Source organism: Geotrypetes seraphini, chromosome 5 (assembly GCF_902459505.1).
Source record: "Geotrypetes seraphini chromosome 5, aGeoSer1.1, whole genome shotgun sequence".
Lineage (NCBI taxonomy): Eukaryota > Metazoa > Chordata > Amphibia > Gymnophiona > Dermophiidae > Geotrypetes > Geotrypetes seraphini.
In genome coordinates, this window is record NC_047088.1 from 112,286,810 (window position 1) to 112,306,765 (window position 19,956).

Below are 19,956 nucleotides of genomic sequence, written 5' to 3' on the forward strand. Positions count from 1 at the left end.
ATGCCAGATCTCCGGGAGAGGGAAGGGAAACGGAAGGGGAGGACAGAGATGGCAGACGGATGGTTAGCACGGAGAAAGGAAACCCTGGCAAGCAAGACAACAAGAGCCTGGGACCAACAAGATTTGAATATTGACCAGAGAATAAAAGGTAGAAAAAATAATTTTATTTTCTGTTTTGTGATTACAATATGTTAGATTTGAAAAGTGTACATGAGACAGCTTGAAATGGGAACTTTTCTATTTTTGTGAATGGCAAGGCTGAGTTCAGTTAAAATATATGCTTTATAAGAAAATATAATAATGTGTTTTATAAAGTTTATAAGCATTGCTGGCATACTCGGTGAGGTGTTCCTAGTGTTGGTGGTGGTGGTAGCATGTCAGTGTGTTGAGAGGAAGAGGTAGTCTGGGAAATTCTGCTGAGCAAACTCTGGGCCCATTTCCACCCCCAGTTAGTCCACTCCACTCAACTGGTTCACACACTGAGTGGGTCTTTGGGTGTTATTTCTGGGTAGTTGTTTTAGAATCTCTTCCAGTGGTTTGTCAGTATCTCCTTCTGGTCCAAGGAAGGAAACTTTGTCAACCTTAGCATTGACCTTCAGAATATGTTTGTAACAGCGCTGCTTGTGTGGCATTAGGCTATGTAGTGATCGAAAGAAAAAAACAGACCTTTGCACATTTTTGCACTATATGGTGGGTGTATGAGGAGATTCATTTCTTGCACAGTTAAGTCCGTGTGAAGTTACCTTGTGCTGTATTTGACATCTAGCAAGGTCTCTGTTTGGAAGGAAAGATCTAAGCTTAAAAATGAAGTGGCCAGAAGTTATGTTAAAAGTAGATAGCGTAGCTGGTTTTAAGAAAGGTTTGGACAAATTCCTGGAGGAAAAGTCCATTGTCTGTTATTAAGACATGGGGGAAGCGTCTGCTTGCCCTGGATTGGTGCACTCAGCAGCAACAAATACTAGTTTTGGCTGGCTCTTTCCCCGCATTTCTCCTCTCTTCCCCCACGATTTAATATCCAGTTCAGGCAATAAGTAAATACATTGGCAGGGGGGGGTCTGGTAAGTCTTGGGGGCTGGGGATGGAAGGTGAGAATCAGTTCTGTAGGCTATCAGAAATTTGCTTAATTATCTACTCACACAGAAAAGCAGTAAAGTCAATAGGTTCTCTGAGTGGGAACAACCTGTTTGATCTTGCACTCTTGTGATTGACCAATTGTTTATTACTGTTTAATTTATCATATTGATTAATTTGAGCACACCTGAGGTGTCCTATGATGGTGTGCACTGCAGGCAGAGGGTGATTAACCTGTGCCTTATTGTGTAAAGCGCTGGAGAATTCTCTCCTCTCGCTTACCTCTCACGCTGAGGACACCCTGCTTCAGTATAATCATTTATATGATTTATCTTATAAACATTATTACGTGGTCTTTTCCTCAAGTGCTGAGACATCAGGTTGTTCCCACTTGGAGAACCTATTGACTTTTACTGCTTTTCTGTGTGGCTTTAACATTTTTGCTATTCAGTAGAAAAAATATGGTTTGTTCAATCAAATCCTGTGTGGACATTGGACTTCTATGAGTGAATGTTCTGCTTGATTGAACAAACTAAATTTTTTCTACTGAATAATAGTCTAGGTACAATGAAAGTAAATAGCAAAAATGTTTGAGTAGATAATTAAGGAAATCTTTTTCATATTGCTTGCTTATGGACTGGGAAAAAAGACTGTTCAAGCAAATGTCTCCAGAACTGCTTTAATGGAAAAATGTGATTTTTTTTTTAAAGTACTTTGTGAAATTTATTGTTGTACTTTGTTTAAACTTAAAAAGCGGTGTCATTAACAGTGAATCGAATCGAAAAATCGATTCAACAGGGTGAATCGAATCGAATGAAATATTTTTCTCTGAATCGGGCAGCACTATTGGCTACCATGAGAATGGGCTACTGGGCATGATGGACCATTGGTCTGACCCAGTTAGGCTATTCTTATGTTATGTTCTCATCTGTAGGGACCTTTGTTTTCACTTTTTATTTTAATGTATTTTTTTCCTGGGAACTTATCAGTGTTTTTTTATAATGGGAACAAAAATGGAAGAGAATTAATGTGTGTGGAATGGGGGGGTAACTAATTTCTTCAGCTAAATAATTCAATCCACTTCAAACAGACATAGGAGAACTTGTGCACCATTCACACACCCTCCAACCAAAAACGTCAAAAGAAAAAAACTGTTCGACAACCTCCTAGCCATTCGAGCTGCAACACTCGACCCCCAACTCTACAACCAATTGATATCAACCACAGACTGCAAAACCTTCAAAAAGAAATAAAAACCCTTCTATTCAAAAAACACATAAAACCGAACTAACACAATCAGAACTGTCCCAAGCATCACCTGCAGCTACCCCATATGTACTTCTAATGTCATGACAATTTAGACATAATTTATGTTATGTTATGTTTGGAATAATGGTTACATATATGAGGTTCAATAAAAGAAAATTTTCACTGCCTGTTTCTATTCTGACCATTTATTCCATTTCATGGTTATTGCAAAAAAAAAAAATTTTTACATGGGGGGGTGTCAAAAAATGATGGGCCCCGGGTGCCACATACCCTAGGTATGCCACTGCACCACCTCATTCCAACCCTTGGCCTTCCGGTCCATTCTCCTCTTAGTTTAATACCATAGAATGCAGCCCTCAAGAGTCCTGTACTTCTGTATGCTAACGGTTTGCTCTGTCATAGTGATGGTGATACCAGGAGAGTTCCTAGCCTCTTGTGATCTCGCAGAGGCCTTCTTACATATCTCTATTTTTCCAGACCACAGGAAGTTTCTCAGATTTCATGTTCTGGATGATCATTATCAGTTTTCAGTGCTAGCCTTTGACCTGGCAATGGTCCTCATATGTTCACTGAAGTAATGGTTGTGGTAGCAGCTCACTTGCACAGGATGGGATTGTAAGTGCATCACTATCTGGATGACTGGATGATCAGGGCCCCCTTGTTGTCTGAGGGGCAGCACACGGATCAGGTGATCCGAATCCTGGGGGACCCAGGTTGGATTGTCAATTACTGAAAGAGCAATCTAATGCCCTCTCAATCCCTGGAGTATTTTTCAAAAATTGGCATTTTCCCACTGCCAACTTTGGGTGTCTAGTGCCATCCATCCAAATCGGGCTTGTTGGGGAGAACAGGATAGAAAATAAATAAAGTACATAATCTTTCATTACTGGGTTTTTTCAACATGCTATGTTTCATCCCATTTCATCAAAATTTTAGGGAGTAATTTAAAGACAAACACATGTACATTGACATATGGTAAATTTTTATCATTTTATACACATACATATTTGTGTGTGTTTGTTTTTTGGAGTTTTAAAAAATTTTTTAAAATGGAGTTTGTACATTTTTACCAACTTGACTCCCATGTTTTGTGTTGTGTTGTGTTTTTTTTTTTTGGGGGGGTGGTTATTTTGAAATGGAGTTGGTACATTTTTACCAGCTTGACTCCCAACCAAAATTACTTTTAGATGCTACAGCTCTGATAGAAGGGAGAGGGATTGGGACTTTGTATACCGCCTTTTTATAGTTATACAACCACGCACAAAGCAGTTTTATGTACAGATACTTCCAAGCATGTTCCCTATCTGTTCCATTGGGCTCACAATCTATCTAATGTATCTGAGGCAGTGGAGAATTAAGTGACTTGCCCTGAGTTACAGGGAGCAGCATAGGGTCAGGATGCTAAAGTTTATCTGAGACTTTATTAGGCAGGGGAAAATTAGTGTGAGCATCTTTCTGGAGCAAAGAAACTATTTATTTTTAACATTTCTATTCCGCTTATAACTTAAGTGGATTACAATTTATGTAAATTGCATAGTCTTAAGGCACTTACTTTAGAAACTTCCCTTTATGTCCTAAACAGGCTCTCACATTCTAAGCTAAAGTACGTAGGAAAATAGAGAAAATGAAAACTATTATAAAGATAAAGGAAATGAAATAGGAAGACAAGAAAACCTTAGATCTCAACAAAAATAAAATAAACAAACTAAAATAAGTAAAAGTCCAGCCAGTAAAAGATCCAAGCTTCATTCCAGTCTGATGGAAGGCTGAATAAGGGACTGATGATAAAACTACGGTGGAGGAGCAGGAAGGAAAGACAAACTCCAAAGCAGGTCTTCAGGACTCTGAAGTCGATGCAGGAAGGAGCGAAAAGCACCAGGCAAGACCATGGACGCTCAGATGGCCATTGGCTGCACAACTGATCAGGACCACCCCCACACAACTCCCTCCGACCACTTTAGTAGTCAATTATGTCATTAAGAAGATTTGCCAAAATTTCTATTCTTAACTATTAATCTTCCATCCACCAGAATACTGCATAATCCCTCTGTGATAGTGATTCACCAGTTAAAAGCTGAGTTTATCACAATTCAAAGGATATGGAATTGATAGTTACAGTAGCATAGTAAGGGGAGGCAGGGGGTGGACCACCCCAGGTGCCGTCTTGGTGGAGACGCTGGTGTCTTTTATCCCCCCTGTACCTTTTTAACTCTTTGCTAGTTGGAGCAGCATTTCCAACCTGCTGCCCGCGCCGGCCTTGGCTTTCCCTCTGAAGCCACTTCCTGATCATAGGACCTGAAGTGACGACTTTAGAGGGAGAGCCAAGGCTGGTGTGGGCAGCAGGTTGGATATGCTGCCCATGATGGTGAAGCGGTATGGGAGGAAGGTAAGGCATACACGTGGTGGGGGCGAGATCGCCCCCACCCTTCACCACACCACTGGTTAAATACATTTTTACATGCATTCTGGTTATCCAGTGTCTGACCCTCCCTTTATTTTATTTTTTTAGTTACCTGAGGATTATTATCTAGCAGATGAAGGACCTGTTCTGGAAGAAATGGTTGAAGAAGATGAAGAGATTGATTTATATAATGAGGAAACTTTTGGCCTAGGTAAAAAATTGGAGGAATTGTAGAACTTTATTTTGGATGGAAGGAATAGACATGTGCCCTCACTTACTGGCTTTGATTCATGAGATACGGTTTAATAGCGAGCATCAAATCTGTTTTTATATTACATACTAGATAGACCTGTGTGGTCCAAACAGTCTTCCCCACAAGATAAATTCATAAAGTCTGGTGCATATTTGATTTTTTTTTTTTTCCATTCTATTATTGGGGCCCCACTGTTGGAGTTGCATCAAAGCTGACTCGAGCCCATCCTGATTGTCTTGTCATATATTCTTTCCAATCCAACAGAAGTTAGAAAATAATTACATAGAAGGTCAAATGTTCAGGAACAAAATAACTGTCCTGAAAATTTAATGGAATAAGATGAAACTTCATATGGTGGAAAGTCAGTGAAAAGACATCACCTATGGAAATAGACCAGATTAGGCCAGATTTTGTGGAGGGATCAGTTTTCTTAAAAGGGGCCCAGTGCATTTCTATGGGAGAAGCACTTCCAGCTTCTGCAGCATAGAAGCTTGTTTGCATAAAGAGAAAAATCACAGTTAAGGAATTCCTCTTTACAAGCTGCCTCAACCTGGTTTTCTACTTTTCTGCTCCACATCTTTCCCCTTTTTTTTTTTTTATTTTTTTTTTTAGATCAGGACTCTGCAGATGAAGAATTATCGAGACCCCTGACCCTGCCAGAGATCTCAGAAACAACTGTGGGATTGGAAGAAACTGGTTTGGAGGTAACCAGAATATCTGAAACTATGGAGGAAGATGGATCTTCACTAGAAGAAGACCCTTCTTCTGACGAGGAAGAGACTAGTGTATCTGCAACTTCACCACAGCCAGATAATTCACAAGACCTTGATGATCCTGCAGTGATGAGAGTTGTCAATGGGAAACCGACCCTTGAGGTGAGCCTGGTGCAAGCTGTTTTTGAAGCTTTTGCTAAGGTTAATCTCCTTTCTCCACTGTACATAGCCTGTTTTGCTTTAGAATTCAGTGTTGCTCTTAGGGGCAATGTTTCCAAATAGATTAGTTTTGTAGATAATGTACCATGACAGCAGTAAACCTCGCTTCTAAGTCAAGGTATATGAATGTGATTTCATTCTTTCAAATGTATGGCTAATGTATTCTATAGTACTTGCATTGTGCAAAAGAGTGAGCTTCCTTCTATGGCTCCTAAGATATAGGGCCTCTTCTATCAAACTGTGCTAGCAGTTTGTAGCGCGGTGAGCCGCGCTGAATGGCCTGCGCTGCTCCCGATGCTCAGAGTTCCTATGAGCATTGGGAGCAGCATTCAGCGCGGCTCTCTGCTCTAAAAACTGCTAGTGCAGTTTGATAGAGGCCCATAATGTGTATAGGCAACTTATCCAAGTGTGCTTTAAAAATTCCTTTGACTGAAGTACTCGAAGTAATGGGAAATGTTTGCCTTTCTGCTATGTTTTCATGGTCTTTGACTAAATTTCTTGGTAATTGAGGATCCTCTTTTCCTTCCTCCATGTTTCAGAGAGTAATTGCTTAGGACTGACACCTCAAAGATCAATGCTATCGTGGCAGGCTTTTTTTTTTTTTGCATATGGCTTTCTATTTGTTTGAATCGGTTATGTGGGTTACAGCTGTAGCTTCTTTTCTCCATAGCTCTATTAGGGTCATGGTAGCAGTGTTTTTCTGGTACAGAAATTTGTAATGTCTATAAAATTTTCCAGTGGATGAGACGTGCTACTTTTTTTTTTTTTCTGTACAGAAATTTTCTACCATCGGAATTTCACAGAACTATTTCTAGTTCTTTCTTACAACATCTACAGATATCTGTTCTGTGCCACTTTTTTTTCTGAGAACTATCTTGTCCATAATTTGCTGTGCTGTCCTGGGCTCCAATTATCAGTCACCTATCCTTAGGTTTCTATTTAGCTTTCCTTTAAGCTGACACGTTACTGATTAGTTCCTAGAGCAACACTTTATATTACCAGCTGTACTTACGTGTTTGCCACTTGTGTTTTTTCTCATTTGAAAATCTAATTCTTTAAAGTAGTGGCTGGTAGGTTCCTCCTATCTGTGCCCTTCTCCTCCACTGCCAACTCCAGACTTAGTCTCTTCTGTCTTGCTGTGCTGTATGCCTGGAATAAACTATTTGAATCCCTACGGCAGGGTCCATCTCTGGCAATGTTCAAGTTAGGATCGTAAGCTCTTTCGAGCAGGGACTGCCTTCTTTGTGACTCTGTACAGCGCTGCGTACATCTGGTATTAGTATTAAATTATTTCTATAGCACTACCTCTTCGAGACTGCTTTCAACTCTTAACTCCTCTCACCTTGGGTTCTTCATCCCTAACCCTAAATGTTATGTCTGTCTGTCCCAAGTTAGACTGTAAGCTCTTTTGAGCAGGGCCATCTATTAAATGTCAAAATAAACAGTGCTGCATATGCCTTTCAGTGTTATAGAAGTGAGTAGTAGTGTATGTTCTCTTTTGGGCTGCTTTTTTTTTTTGTCATAGAATTTGCTAAAGATCAAAAATATAATTTCTTCTCTCCTTATGAATACCTAGATATCCTTGTTCATTCCATTTATTCATCAGAATGCTTGTCAAAATTTAATGATGGAAATGTATTCTGAATATTTACTTTCATATTTCAACACCTTTTGACTACTTGATTTGATGACAATGTTAAGTTATCCTGGAGGCCTATGATGATAGCTCTGTAAGTATAATACAAGGCCTATTCATCCTTTTGGCTGGAGGAATATATAATTCTTCTAAATGACCTCATGGCTTGGAGTCTTTCAAGGTCTTTAAGAGGCCAGTGTACAGTTTATAGCTGTATGACCTGTTTCAGGAACTGCCAGCTGTTTTAATGGTTTGGATGTGTTTTTTGTGATGATAAATTGATACTAAAAGTGTATATTTTACATGGTTGAGTCATACTTATTATGACCACCACCTACCTCTGACACCAGGGACTCGCAGCCAATGAAAGAATGCGTGTGTCACATGCAGACTTTGTGGGTATATAAGGTACCAATATATCAACTGTGGCTGTCATTTGGGGTGGGTGGGAGAAGCATGATTTATCAGACATTGAAAAAGGAATGATCATTGGCTACTGGGCCAAGGGCGGTAGCATTTCAGAAATGGCAGAGTATGTGAAGTGTTCATGGGCTGCTGCGGTTAAAGTGTACCATGAGTGGACAAATAGAACCTTTTCAACGATCTGACGTGCTAACTGTGGGGTAGCACGAGCCATCAATGTGAGATGTGAATGTCTGCTGTGCAGGTTGGTGCATGCCAATTGGCACACTACCGTGGAGCAAATCACCATCCAAACGAACCAGGAGGTTTCCAGACTGTTTATTAAACCCTGTTACAAATGGGGCTTCGGAGCAGACGGCTGATGACTGTACCCATGTTCATAAGGGTTCATTGCAAAAAATGGCTGCACAGGCATACCGACATTGGACTTGCACCAACTGACAGAGGGTTCCCTTCTCTGATAAGTCACATTTTGAGCTCCATCGAATGGATGGACATTGGCATGTGTGGTGTGAAACTGCTGAGAACAAACACCCAGCAACCACTGTTGTACGTACACAAGCTAGTGGCAGAAGCGTTATGTTCTGGGGAATGTGTTTTTTCTGGGTATGGTCTGGGTCCCTTGATACCTCTGACATGCACTCTCAGCCTATATGGGTGTATCTCCATCCTTGCTGATCAAGTATACCTGTACATGATGACTGTCTTCCTTGTGGCCGATGGGATCTTTCAACACGACAATGTGACCATACCTCTAGAATTTTTTTGCGAGTTGTTCAGAGCTCAGCCAAGACTTCCAGCTACTTCCCTGGCCTCTGAACTCCCCAGAGCACATTTGGGACCACCTCAATCGATATGTTTGACTGGATCCACCATCACACACCTGTCAGATGCACTGCAGTCTGCATGGCTCCAGATATCTCTAGCAACCATCCAGTATATTACTGAGTCACTCCAACAGCGTATGACTGCTGTCCATGCTGCCAGAAGCAGTTAGTCTGGTGGTCATAATAATGTGATTTGACTGTATAGTTTTTATCTTTACTGATCTTTTCTGTAGGTGACTGACTTATGCTTTTTCCTTTCTAGACATATGAACCTTCCTTTATCTTGCAGCCATTTGGCAATGAAATGGGTTTTTCAGCTTTCCTCTAAAAAGTTGCCCTAGGCACATTTATCTAATCTAATCTAATCCTTAGGTTTGTATACCGCATCATCTCCACGTTCGTAGAGCTCGGCGCGGTTTACAGTAGAAGAAATAGGAACTACAACAGAGGGTTAGAGATAGAAGTGTGAAGAAAATTTAGAGGACTTGGGATGCCAAGATATAAGAGTTTCCTTGATTCCTAAGTTGGAGGGAGACTTACATTTTTGAGAAAAGCCAGGTTTTCAGATGTTTGCGGAAAACTTGGAGAGAGCTCAAGTTCCGAAGAGGAGAGGTAAGGTTGTTCCAGAGCTCAGTGATTTTGAAGTGGAGGGAGGTCCCTAGCTTTCCTGTGTGGGAAATGCCTTTTAGCGAGGGGAAGGATAGTTTTAATTTGTGGGAGGATCTGGTGGTATTAGGGTTTGAGGAATTCCAAGAAAGAGGGATAAAGGGAGGGAGGATACCTTGTAGGATTTTGAAAGCTAAACAGGCGCTATCACCAGACCCTGGTGATAATCGGAAGCCAGTGGAGCTTGGCCAGGAGCAGGGAGACATGGTCAAATTTACTTTTAGCGAAGATGAGCTTGGCCGCGGCATTCTGAATCCGTTGGAGTCTGTGGAGGTTTGCTTAGTTAGGCTTAAGTAGATGGAGTTGCAATAGTCCAATCTGGAAAGGATGATGGATTGGACAAAGAGGGTAAAATGTTTTTGATGGAAGCAGGATCTAACTTTCCTCAGCATATGAAGGCTGAAAAAGCATTTTTTTACCAAGGATTGGAGGTGGTCATTGAAGGACAATGTGGAATCGATGGTGACTCCCAAGACCTTGCTCGAGAACTCAAGCTGCAGAGAGGAGCCAGAGGGTAGTGGGATGGAGGTGGGTAGGTGGCCTAGTTTTGGGCCGAGCCAAAGAAGTCTTGTTTTGGACTCATTCAATTTCATTTGCACAGTGTGGGCCCAGGATTGTAGGTTCGTTATACAAGAGGATATGTTCTTAGACAGGTCGGTGAGGTTCGAATCGGTCTCGAGGAGGACGAGGATGTCGTCTGCATATGTGTAAATTGTTTCAAGGGGGGATAGGTGGAGGAGTTTTAGGGAGGACATATAGATGTTGAAAAGGATAGGAGATAGTGGAGAGCCTTGCAGGACTCCACAATTCGGTTTCCAGGGGGAGGATGAGGTGCCATTCATGTTAACAATGTAAGAACGAGAGCGGAGGAATTTAGAGAACCAATCTAGGACTGTGGAGTTGATGCCGATCTCAGAGAGTTGGTAAACAAGAATATCATGGTGGACAACATCGAAAGCAGCGGAAAGGTCAAATTGTAGGAGGACGGCAAACTTGTTTCGAGAGTGAAGTTGTTGAACCCTTGAAATCAGGGAAGACAGATTCGGTGCTGAAGTTAGGACGAAAGCCATACCTTACTCCTACACTGGATACAAACCATGCTCACAGATGGCATTTTCCCGAATGAATTCAGCGAAATAATCATCACCCCAATCTTAAAAGACCCAAAAGGACCAACAGACCTCTCATCCAACTACAGACCAATAGCCTCAATACCTCTATATATCAAACTAACAGAAGGATTAGTAGCCAAATTCCTTACCAACTATCTCGAGGACCATAACTTACTCCATCCCACTCCATCCGTCTTCAGAACTAACTTCAGCACAGAGACACTACTAGGCTCCCTTATCGACACAGCAAGACAACACCTCAGCATTGGAAAAAAAATGCTGCTCATACAGTTGGACCTGATGGCGGCATTTGACCTGGTAGACCATAACATCCTACTGCAAATCTTGGACTCAATAGGCATCTCAGATAAAGTATACTCATGGTTTGAAGGTTTCTTAAAATCCAGAACATACAAAGTAAAATCAGACAAAGAAAAATCCAAACCTTGGTCCAATCCCTGCGGCGTTCCACAAGGGTCCCCACTGTCCCCTACTCTCTTCAACCTATATACGGCCTCTCTTGGCGTTTACCTGAACAAACAAGGCCTATCCTCTTATAGCTATGCTGATGACATCACCATCCTAACATAGTAACATAGTAACATAGTAGATGATGGCAGATAAAGACCCGAATGGTCCATCCAATCTGCCCAACCTGATTCAATTTAAATTTTTTTTTTTTTTTTTTTTCTTCCTAGCTATTTCTGGGCGAGAATCCAAAGCTTTACCCGGTACTGTGCTTGGGTTCCAACTGCCAAAATCTCCGTTAAGACCCACTCCAGCCCATCTACACCCTCCCAGCCATTGAAGCCCTCCCCTGCCCATCCTCCTCCAAACGGCCATGCACAGACACAGACCGTACAAGTCTGCCCAGTAACTGGCCTAGTTCAATCTTTAATATTATTTTCTGATTCTAAATCTTCTGTGTTCATCCCACGCTTCTTTGAACTCAGTCACAGTTTTACTCTCCACCACCTCTCTCGGGAGCGCATTCCAGGCATCCACCACCCTCTCCGTAAAGTAGAATTTCCTAACATTGCCCCTGAATCTACCACCCCTCAACCTCAAATTATGTCCTCTGGTTTTACCATTTTCCTTTCTCTGGAAAAGATTTTGTTCTACGTTAATACCCTTTAAGTATTTGAACGTCTGAATCATATCTCCCCTGTCTCTCCTTTCCTCTAGGGTATACATATTCAGGGCTTCCAGTCTCTCCTCATACGTCTTCTGGCGCAAGCCTCCTATCATTTTCGTCGCCCTCCTCTGGACCGCCTCAAGTCTTCTTACGTCTTTCGCCAGATACGGTCTCCAAAACTGAACACAATACTCCAAGTGGGGCCTCACCAATGACCTGTACAGGGGCATCAACACCTTCTTCCTTCTACTGACTACGCCTCTCTTTATACAGCCCAGAATCCTTCTGGCAGCAGCCACTGCCTTGTCACACTGTTTTTTCGCCTTTAGATCTTCGGACACTATCACCCCAAGGTCCCTCTCCCCGTCCGTGCATATCAGCTTCTCTCCTCCCAGCATATACGGTTCCTTCCTATTATTAATCCCCAAATGCATTACTCTGCATTTCTTTGCATTGAATTTTAGTTGCCAGGCATTAGACCATTCCTCTAACTTTTGCAGATCCTTTTTCATATTTTCCACTCCCTCTACGGTGTCTACTCTGTTACAAATCTTGGTATCATCTGCAAAAAGGCACACTTTTCCTTCTAACCCTTCAGCAATGTCACTTACATACATATTGAACAGGATTGGCCCCAGCACCGAACCCTGAGGGACTCCACTAGTCAACTTTCCTTCCTTCGAGCGACTTCCATTAACCACCACCCTCTGGCGTCTGTCCGACAGCCAGTTTCTGACCCAGTTCACCACTTTGGGTCCTAACTTCAGCCCTTCAAGTTTGTTCAACAGCCTCCTATGAGGAACTGTATCAAAGGCTTTGCTGAAATCCAAGTAAATTACATCTAGCATATGTCCTCGATCCAGCTCTCTGGTCACCCAATCAAAAAATTCAATCAGGTTCGTTTGGCACGATTTACCTTTTGTAAAGCCATGTTGCCTCGGATCCTGTAACCCATTAGATTCAAGAAAATACACTATCCTTTCTTTCAGCAACACTTCCATTATTTTTCCAACAACTGAAGTGAGGTTCACCGGCCTGTAGTTTCCTGCTTCATCCCTGAGACCACTTTTATGAATAGGGACCACATCCGCTCTCCTCCAATCCCCAGGAATCACTCCCGTCTCCAGAGATTTGTTGAACAAGTCTTTAATAGGACTCGCCAGAACCTCTCTGAGTTCCCTTAGTATCCTGGGATGGATCCCGTCTGGTCCCATCGCTTTGTCCACCTTCAGTTTTTCAAGTTGCTCATAAACACCCTCCTCCGTGAACGGCGCAGAATCTACTCCATTTTCTCGTGTAACTTTGCCGGACAATCTCGGTCCTTCTCCAGGATTTTCTTCTGTGAACACAGAACAGAAGTATTTGTTTAGCACATTTGCTTTCTCCTCATCACTCTCCACATATTTGTTCCCAGCATCTTTTAGCCTAGCAATTCCATTTTTTATCTTCCTCCTTTCACTAATATATCTGAAAAAATTTTTATCTCCCTTTTTTACATTTTTAGCCATTTGTTCTTCCGCCTGTGCCTTCGCCAAACGTATTTCTCTCTTGGCTTCTTTCAATTTCACCCTGTAGTCCTTTCTGCTCTCCTCTTCTTGGGGTTTTTTATATTTCATGAACGCCAACTTTTTCGCCTTTATTTTCTCAGCCACTAGTTTGGAGAACCATATCGGCTTCCTTTTTCTCTTGTTTTTATTGATTTTCTTCACATAAAGGTCCGTAGCCATTTTTATCGCTCCTTTCAGCTTAGACCACTGTCTTTCCACTTCTCTTATGTCCTCCCATCCTAACAGCTCTTTCTTCAGGTACTTTCCCATTGCATTAAAGTCCGTACGTTTGAAATCTAGGACTTTAAGTATCGTGCGGCCGCTCTCCACTTTAGCCGTTATATCAAACCAAACCGTTTGATGATCGCTACTACCCAGGTGAGCACCCACTCGAACATTAGAGATCCTCATTCCTTTTGACCAACCAATGCTCTTAATGTCAAGACACACTACACAGAACTCTAGCTACAGTTGCGACTTGGATGGAAGACCACAAATTGAAACTCAACCCAGACAAAACTAAATTCATCCTCCTAGAAAATAACAAAGTCCCAACCATAACCAACTTAGAAATCAACTCTATCAACTACCCTTTGCAAACCACCCTAAAACTTCTAGGTATGACTATTGACAGAGGCTGTACCATGCAACCACAAATTAACAAAACAATACAGAAATCTTTCGCAGTTATGAGAAACCTTAGACAAGTCCGAAAATTCTTCGAAAAAACACAATTTCAGCTCCTAGTACAATCGCTAATCCTAAGTATCCTAGACTATTGCAACATCCTCTACCTCCCCTGCCCTGCAATAATGATTAAACAACTACAGACAATTCAGAATACAGCTCTGAGACTCGTCTATTCATTGAAAAAACATGATCACATTACTGAGGCATTCATCAATTCTCATTGGCTTCCAATCCAGGAAAGAATACAATTTAAATTCTACTGTATACTATTTAAAACTATAAATGGAGACAGCCCAACCTACCTAAATGACCGCCTCATCCAAACCACCTCTACCAGGCATAGAAAAACACACACCCCATTCACTTACCCCCCAATCAAAGAAGTAAAACGGAAAAAACTATACAACAGACTACTGGCCACTCAGGCAGCGAAGATAGACAACCAAGTCTCCAACCTATTGACAAAAACCCCAGACTACAAGATGTTCAGAAAGGAAATAAAAACTATACTCTTCAAGAAATCCCTTAATAAAGCTTAATACCATGATAAAGCTTAACCCCCCTCTTACCATCCCCTCCCTAACCCCAGATCCTACTTTTCCCTCTCTTGGAAACCTTAACTGATCTAACATTGTAACCCTTCTTCCATAACTCTTTTTGTAATCCGCTTTGAACCGAAAGGTAATGGCGGAATAGAAATCTGTAATGTAATGCAATGTAATATTGATAGTGTAGAAGAATAATAATAATAACTTTAATATAATAACTTTATTTTTCTATACCGCCATAGTCAGGTGACTTCTAGGCGGTTCACACTGTAAGAAGGCTGGACATTCAGCGAATAACAAGGTCACAATACAATACAATAAGTCAACATACAATACAAGACAAAACAATACAATACAATACAATACAATACAATACAATGAGTGTATACCACACAGTACAATATAATACAACGAGTCTAAATATAATACAATACAATAAGTCTAAAGACAACACCATACATAAGTCTAATACAGTATCGTACAATGAGTCTAAATATAATACAATAGTGAAGAGGGGAAAGTTACAGATTGGGGTTCAATGGGTAATGAGTAACTGAGTATTTCTTTAGAACTTCCATTTGAATTGGAGTACTATGGATAGCGAATATCTGAGTACATGAGGGGCATCTTGAGAAAGAAAGAAAGGCGTTTAAAGGGAGGGGAGTCCTAGTGCGGGAGGGGACGATTTTAGTCCGTGAATTTTTCGAATAGGGCGGTTTTGATCGATTTGCGGAATGCACTGTAAGACAGGTTGGGTTCGTTTATGTAGTTTTTCAGCCAAACTTGCTGTCTGTTCGCTTGGAACTTAAAGGTTCTATCCAGGAATGATTTGTATCTGCAGCCCGTAATCTTTGGGTATGCAAATATGTTTTTGTTTCTGGTCGCTCGTGTGGGGTTGTGTAGGATGAAGTGAGTTTGTAGGTATGAAGGTGCTAGTCCCCAGACTTGCTTGAAACAGGTGCAAGCAAATTTGAATAGTATTCGCGCTTCTATTGGAAGCCAGTGCAGCTTTTTATAGTAGGGGCTGATGTGGTCGTTTTTTCTTAGTCCGAAGATTAGTCGAACGGCGGTTTTTTTGTATTAATCTCAGTTTTTTTATTGTTTTTTGTGGGATGCCCAAGTAGATGATGTTGCAGTAGTCAAGAATGGATAAGATCAATGCCTGTACCAGCAACCTGAATGATGTTGGGTCAAAGTATTTTTTTATGGTCCTTAGTTTCCATAGCGTGTAAAAACATTTTTTCACTAGTGAGTTTGTGTGGTCAGTCATAGTTAGGTGTGTGTCTAGGGTGATACCAAGTATTTTTATGTTATTAGAAATTGGGTATTCGTGATTGTTTATTTTTATCGATGTTCTCGTAATTTTGTCATTAGGACTAGCCAGAAAGACTTTTGTTTTTTCTGCGTTTAATTTTAGTTTGAAATTGGTGGTCCATTTATCGATTTCGGTCATTACGTTTGAGAGATTGTCTACAATTTCTTTTGTGATGTCATTTAAGGGGATTAGGATGGATATGTCGTCTGCGTAAATGTAGTGTATTAAGTTTAGTTTTTGTAGGAGGTGGCCTAAGGAGGCGATATAGATGTTGAAAAGTGTGGGCGATAGGGGGGAACCTTGAGGCACGCCTGATGGGTTTTTCCATGGTTTGGAATAATTTCCATTGCTGATTACTCGGTAGGATCTGTTTGATAGAAATTCTTGGAACCATTTCTTTGCCTTTCCAGAAATTCCCATTATTTCAAGGCACAGTAGCATGATTTCATGGTCTACCAGGTCGAACGCGCTGCTGAGGTCTAATTGTAGAATTAGTGCGCTTTTGCCTTTGCTAAAGAGATCATAAAGGTGGTTTAGTAGGGAGGCTAAGACAGTTTCTGTGTTGTATCCTTTCCTGAATCCTGATTGGTGTTCACTAAGGATGTTAAATTTGTCCAGGTAGTTTACTAGTTGAAGGTTGACCAATCCTTCTTGTAACTTTGTGAAAAGGGGAATGTTTGCTATGGGTCTGAAATTGGATGTCAGAGCAGAAGAGGTTTTCTGATCTTTGGGGATTGGAGTGATTAGTATGTGTCCCAGTTTTTTGTTTAGTGTTCCGCTTGTGAAGGCGGATGTTAGCCATTCAAATAGTTCCTTTTTAAATTCTAGAGGGGCAACTGTCATGATTTTAGGGGGACATGCATCAAGTAGACAGTTAGATTTGGTGTATTTGTTGAAGAGATTTAGGAATTGATGCCAATTTGGATATTCGAGGTGGTCCCATATCATGTCTACTCTGGTGTTTTGGTCGTGAGGTTCGAGGTATTGAAGAGCATTTGTTATGGTAGTGGGTAGAGTTGCTCTTAAGTTAGCGGTTTTATTTTGAAAGGAGTTGGCTAGGGTTTGTGCCGATGGAGTGGGTTCATTGTCCTTTTTCAGTATTTGTGTTGTATCGGTTATTGTTTTTACTAGTTTGAACAATTCCTTGCTGTTTATTTTTGAAGTACCAATTTTTTTTGCATAATGCTTAGTGCGTTTTTCTTTGATCAGATTTTTGTATGTTTTCATTTTTTGTTTCCAGTTTGTCTTGTCTAACTCATTGTTTGTTTTTTGCCAGATTCTCTCCAATTTTCTTAGTTCCTGTTTGGTGGTTAATAGTTCACAGTCAAACCATTCGTTTGGTGGTCTATTTTTCTTTTTGTATGTTTTATATGGTGCTATTTGGTCTAGGAGTTCTTTGCTGTAAGTTTCCCATCTTGTAGGGAAATCCTGATTATCATTAGTTATGGGATGTAATTCATAGTGGGTCCAGAATTCTGTTGGGTTAATAATGCCCCGGCTGGTTATTGTGTTCGTATTGACGTTTTTGCGTTTTTGTTGTGTGTTCTGTTTTAGCCAGTGTAGATTGAACTTGCCAATGAAGTGGTCTGACCAGACGCATTTTTCCCAGGGTCCTGGGTAGTATTGTATTTTGGGATCTGTTGTTTCTTTGTGGGAGAAGGTGATTAAGTCTAGTTTGTGTCCTTTTTCGTGGGTTATTTCTGTGTCAGGGTTTGGAAAGTCTAGTGATGTTAGGAAGTTGGCGATTTCGGATATTTCCGGTTTTGTCTGTTGTTCTAGATGTGTGTTTATGTCTCCCAGAAGCAGGTTGTATGATCCTTTTAGGGTGGATAAGGTAAGGAATTCGGCGAATTCCTCTTTAGCGTTTGCCCATTTTTTGGGTGGGATATAGAATAAAGTTGTAATTAGAGATTCTTCTAACTGTGCGTTGGTAATTTTGCAGGTTAGTATTTCAAGGTTTTCAGATGATTTGGAGTCTGTCTTGATGTAGTTGAAGTGGTCTTTTAGGATGATCGCTAGTCCTCCTCCTTTTTTCCAGTTTCTTGATAGTGGAATGATTTTGTATCCCTGGGGAAGGATTTCTTTCATGATAGTGTCATTGTCAGAGATCATCCATGTTTCTGTCAAGAATAGGAGATCAGGTTTTGTTTGTAGTATCCAATCATTCATTATTTGTGCTTTGTTTCTCACTGAACGGGTATTTAGGTAGTATCCCTTAATGTTTTCGTAACTGTTAGCTGTGGGGATTTCAGAGTATGTTATCTTTCTTAAGTATGATGAGAGTTGGGTAGAAATGATGGACTCTAGCATCTTGGTTAGGAGAGGGATATTTGCAATTGGGCGATAGCTAGATGGTATGGAAGGGTCAAGGTCAGATTTTTTCAGTAGTGGGGTCAAGGCGATATGACCCATTTCTAGGGAGAAATGGCCCGACTGAAGGGCGGAGTTTATGAGATTGGTGATAGAAGAGATAGCCTGAGCGGGAATGTTCTCGTATAGGTAGGAGGGGAATGGGTCCAAGGAGCAGTTACAGGATTTCAGTTTGAGGCAGAGATTGAGGACCAAGGATTCAGATACGCACTCAAAGGTGGTCCAGGATCTGTCAGCTGGGATAGGGTTGGAGACCATATTTAGTGGAAAGAGGGGCGAGAGAAAGATAGGTGAATTCAGAGAGAGCGACCCAGTTATGCCAATTAGTACCTGAATCTGCAGGCTTAGGGGCAGAGGAGAATAGATTGAGAAATTTAGACCAGAACAAATCGCTTGTGATTTTTCTGCGGAAGGTAAGGGGTTTGGAAGTGCGGGGTGGAGCCCCAAGGCGCGACATAAAGATAGGGAGACAGAAAGTCCCTAGGAAGTGGTCGGACCAAGGGACATGTTCCCAGTGAGTGTCGTCAACTGACGTCTTGTGAGCGGTAAGATCGAGGAAGCTAATAAGATCTAATGTGTGCCCCTTTTCGTGGGTTGGGGATGGTGCGGGGGGGGGGGAGACCAAGGGAGATGAGGAAGCTAATAAGTTCAATCGTATCCTTGCTGGTGATGTTGTCTAGGTGGAGATTGATGTCTCCGATGATCAATAACCTTTGGAACCTGAGGAAGGCGTTTGTTATAGTCTCAAGGATGAGTTCGGAGGAGTTGTTCCAAGGGATAGATGGGCGATATAGGAGCAAGATGCCCAGTGGGTGAGGGTGAAGTTCATCGTTGACGGAAGGAAGCATGTATTCTAGTGAGGTGTGGCAATCCCTTTAGAGGAGCTGAACATCGAAAAAGGATTTGTAGAGAATTGCCAGGCCACCTCCTTTACGGTTAGATCTAGGTGAGAAGAGACCTTGGTAGCCATGGGAGCAGAGTTCATTTTGTGTAAATAGGTCATCTTTTTTTAATCCATGATTCCGTGATGCATAGGAAACCAGGGTCAGAATCTTCGAGTAGGTCCTTCAGAATTTGAATCTTGTTGTAAGCGGATCTTGCGTTGCAATATAGTATTGTGACTGGGGTGAGCGAGTCAGAGGCAAGGTTGGGGAGATTGGCAGGGGAAACAAACTTTAAAGAAGCATGGTTGATTCTTCGGGGGTTTTTTTTTTTTTTGGGAGAATGTGGTCTGGTGCGAATCAGCGTGGGGATTTTGAGGCCAGGGCAGATATTATTGGTATTCGCGGAATTGAGAGGATCGGGAGAAGGAGGTATTACGCAGAGGGTGGTGTTGAGGGAAAAGCAAAGTAGGAGGAGAAAGGGCCACGAGGGTGGCTTCATGGTGAGAGGTTGGTGAGCCTTTGGAGAGCTTTTGGGTTGTGGAAATATATATTTTTATTTATTTAATAATTTTTTTTTATTTTGGGAAAGTTAGTCCTTGGTGAGCTTTTGGGTAGTATGTATGTATGTATATATATATATATATGTATATATATATATATATGTATATATATGTATATATATATATGTATATATATGTATGTATATGTATGTATATATATATATATATATATATATATATATATATATATGTGTATATATATGTATATATATTTTTTTTTTGGGGGGGGGGAAGAGGTAGGCAACTTGATATCTAAACAAGAAGAGGATCTAGACAGCTAGGTAGAGAGAGGACTCTTTCTCCTGCGGCTTGGGCTG

At 41.2% G+C, this 19,956-nt stretch overlaps 1 protein-coding gene across 4 annotated transcripts in view; it reads left to right on the forward strand.

The window, feature by feature from the left end:
• PATL2 (PAT1 homolog 2) overlaps positions 1-19,956 on the forward strand; it is a 177,121-nt gene that overhangs the window by 2,556 nt on the left and 154,609 nt on the right. For all 4 annotated transcript variants that reach the window (XM_033944301.1, XM_033944303.1, XM_033944302.1 and 1 more), the window contains exons 2-3: positions 4,850-4,952; positions 5,607-5,869. In XM_033944301.1, coding sequence (XP_033800192.1) covers positions 4,850-4,952; positions 5,607-5,869 — 366 coding nt within the window. The remainder of the gene's footprint in view (positions 1-4,849; positions 4,953-5,606; positions 5,870-19,956) is intronic.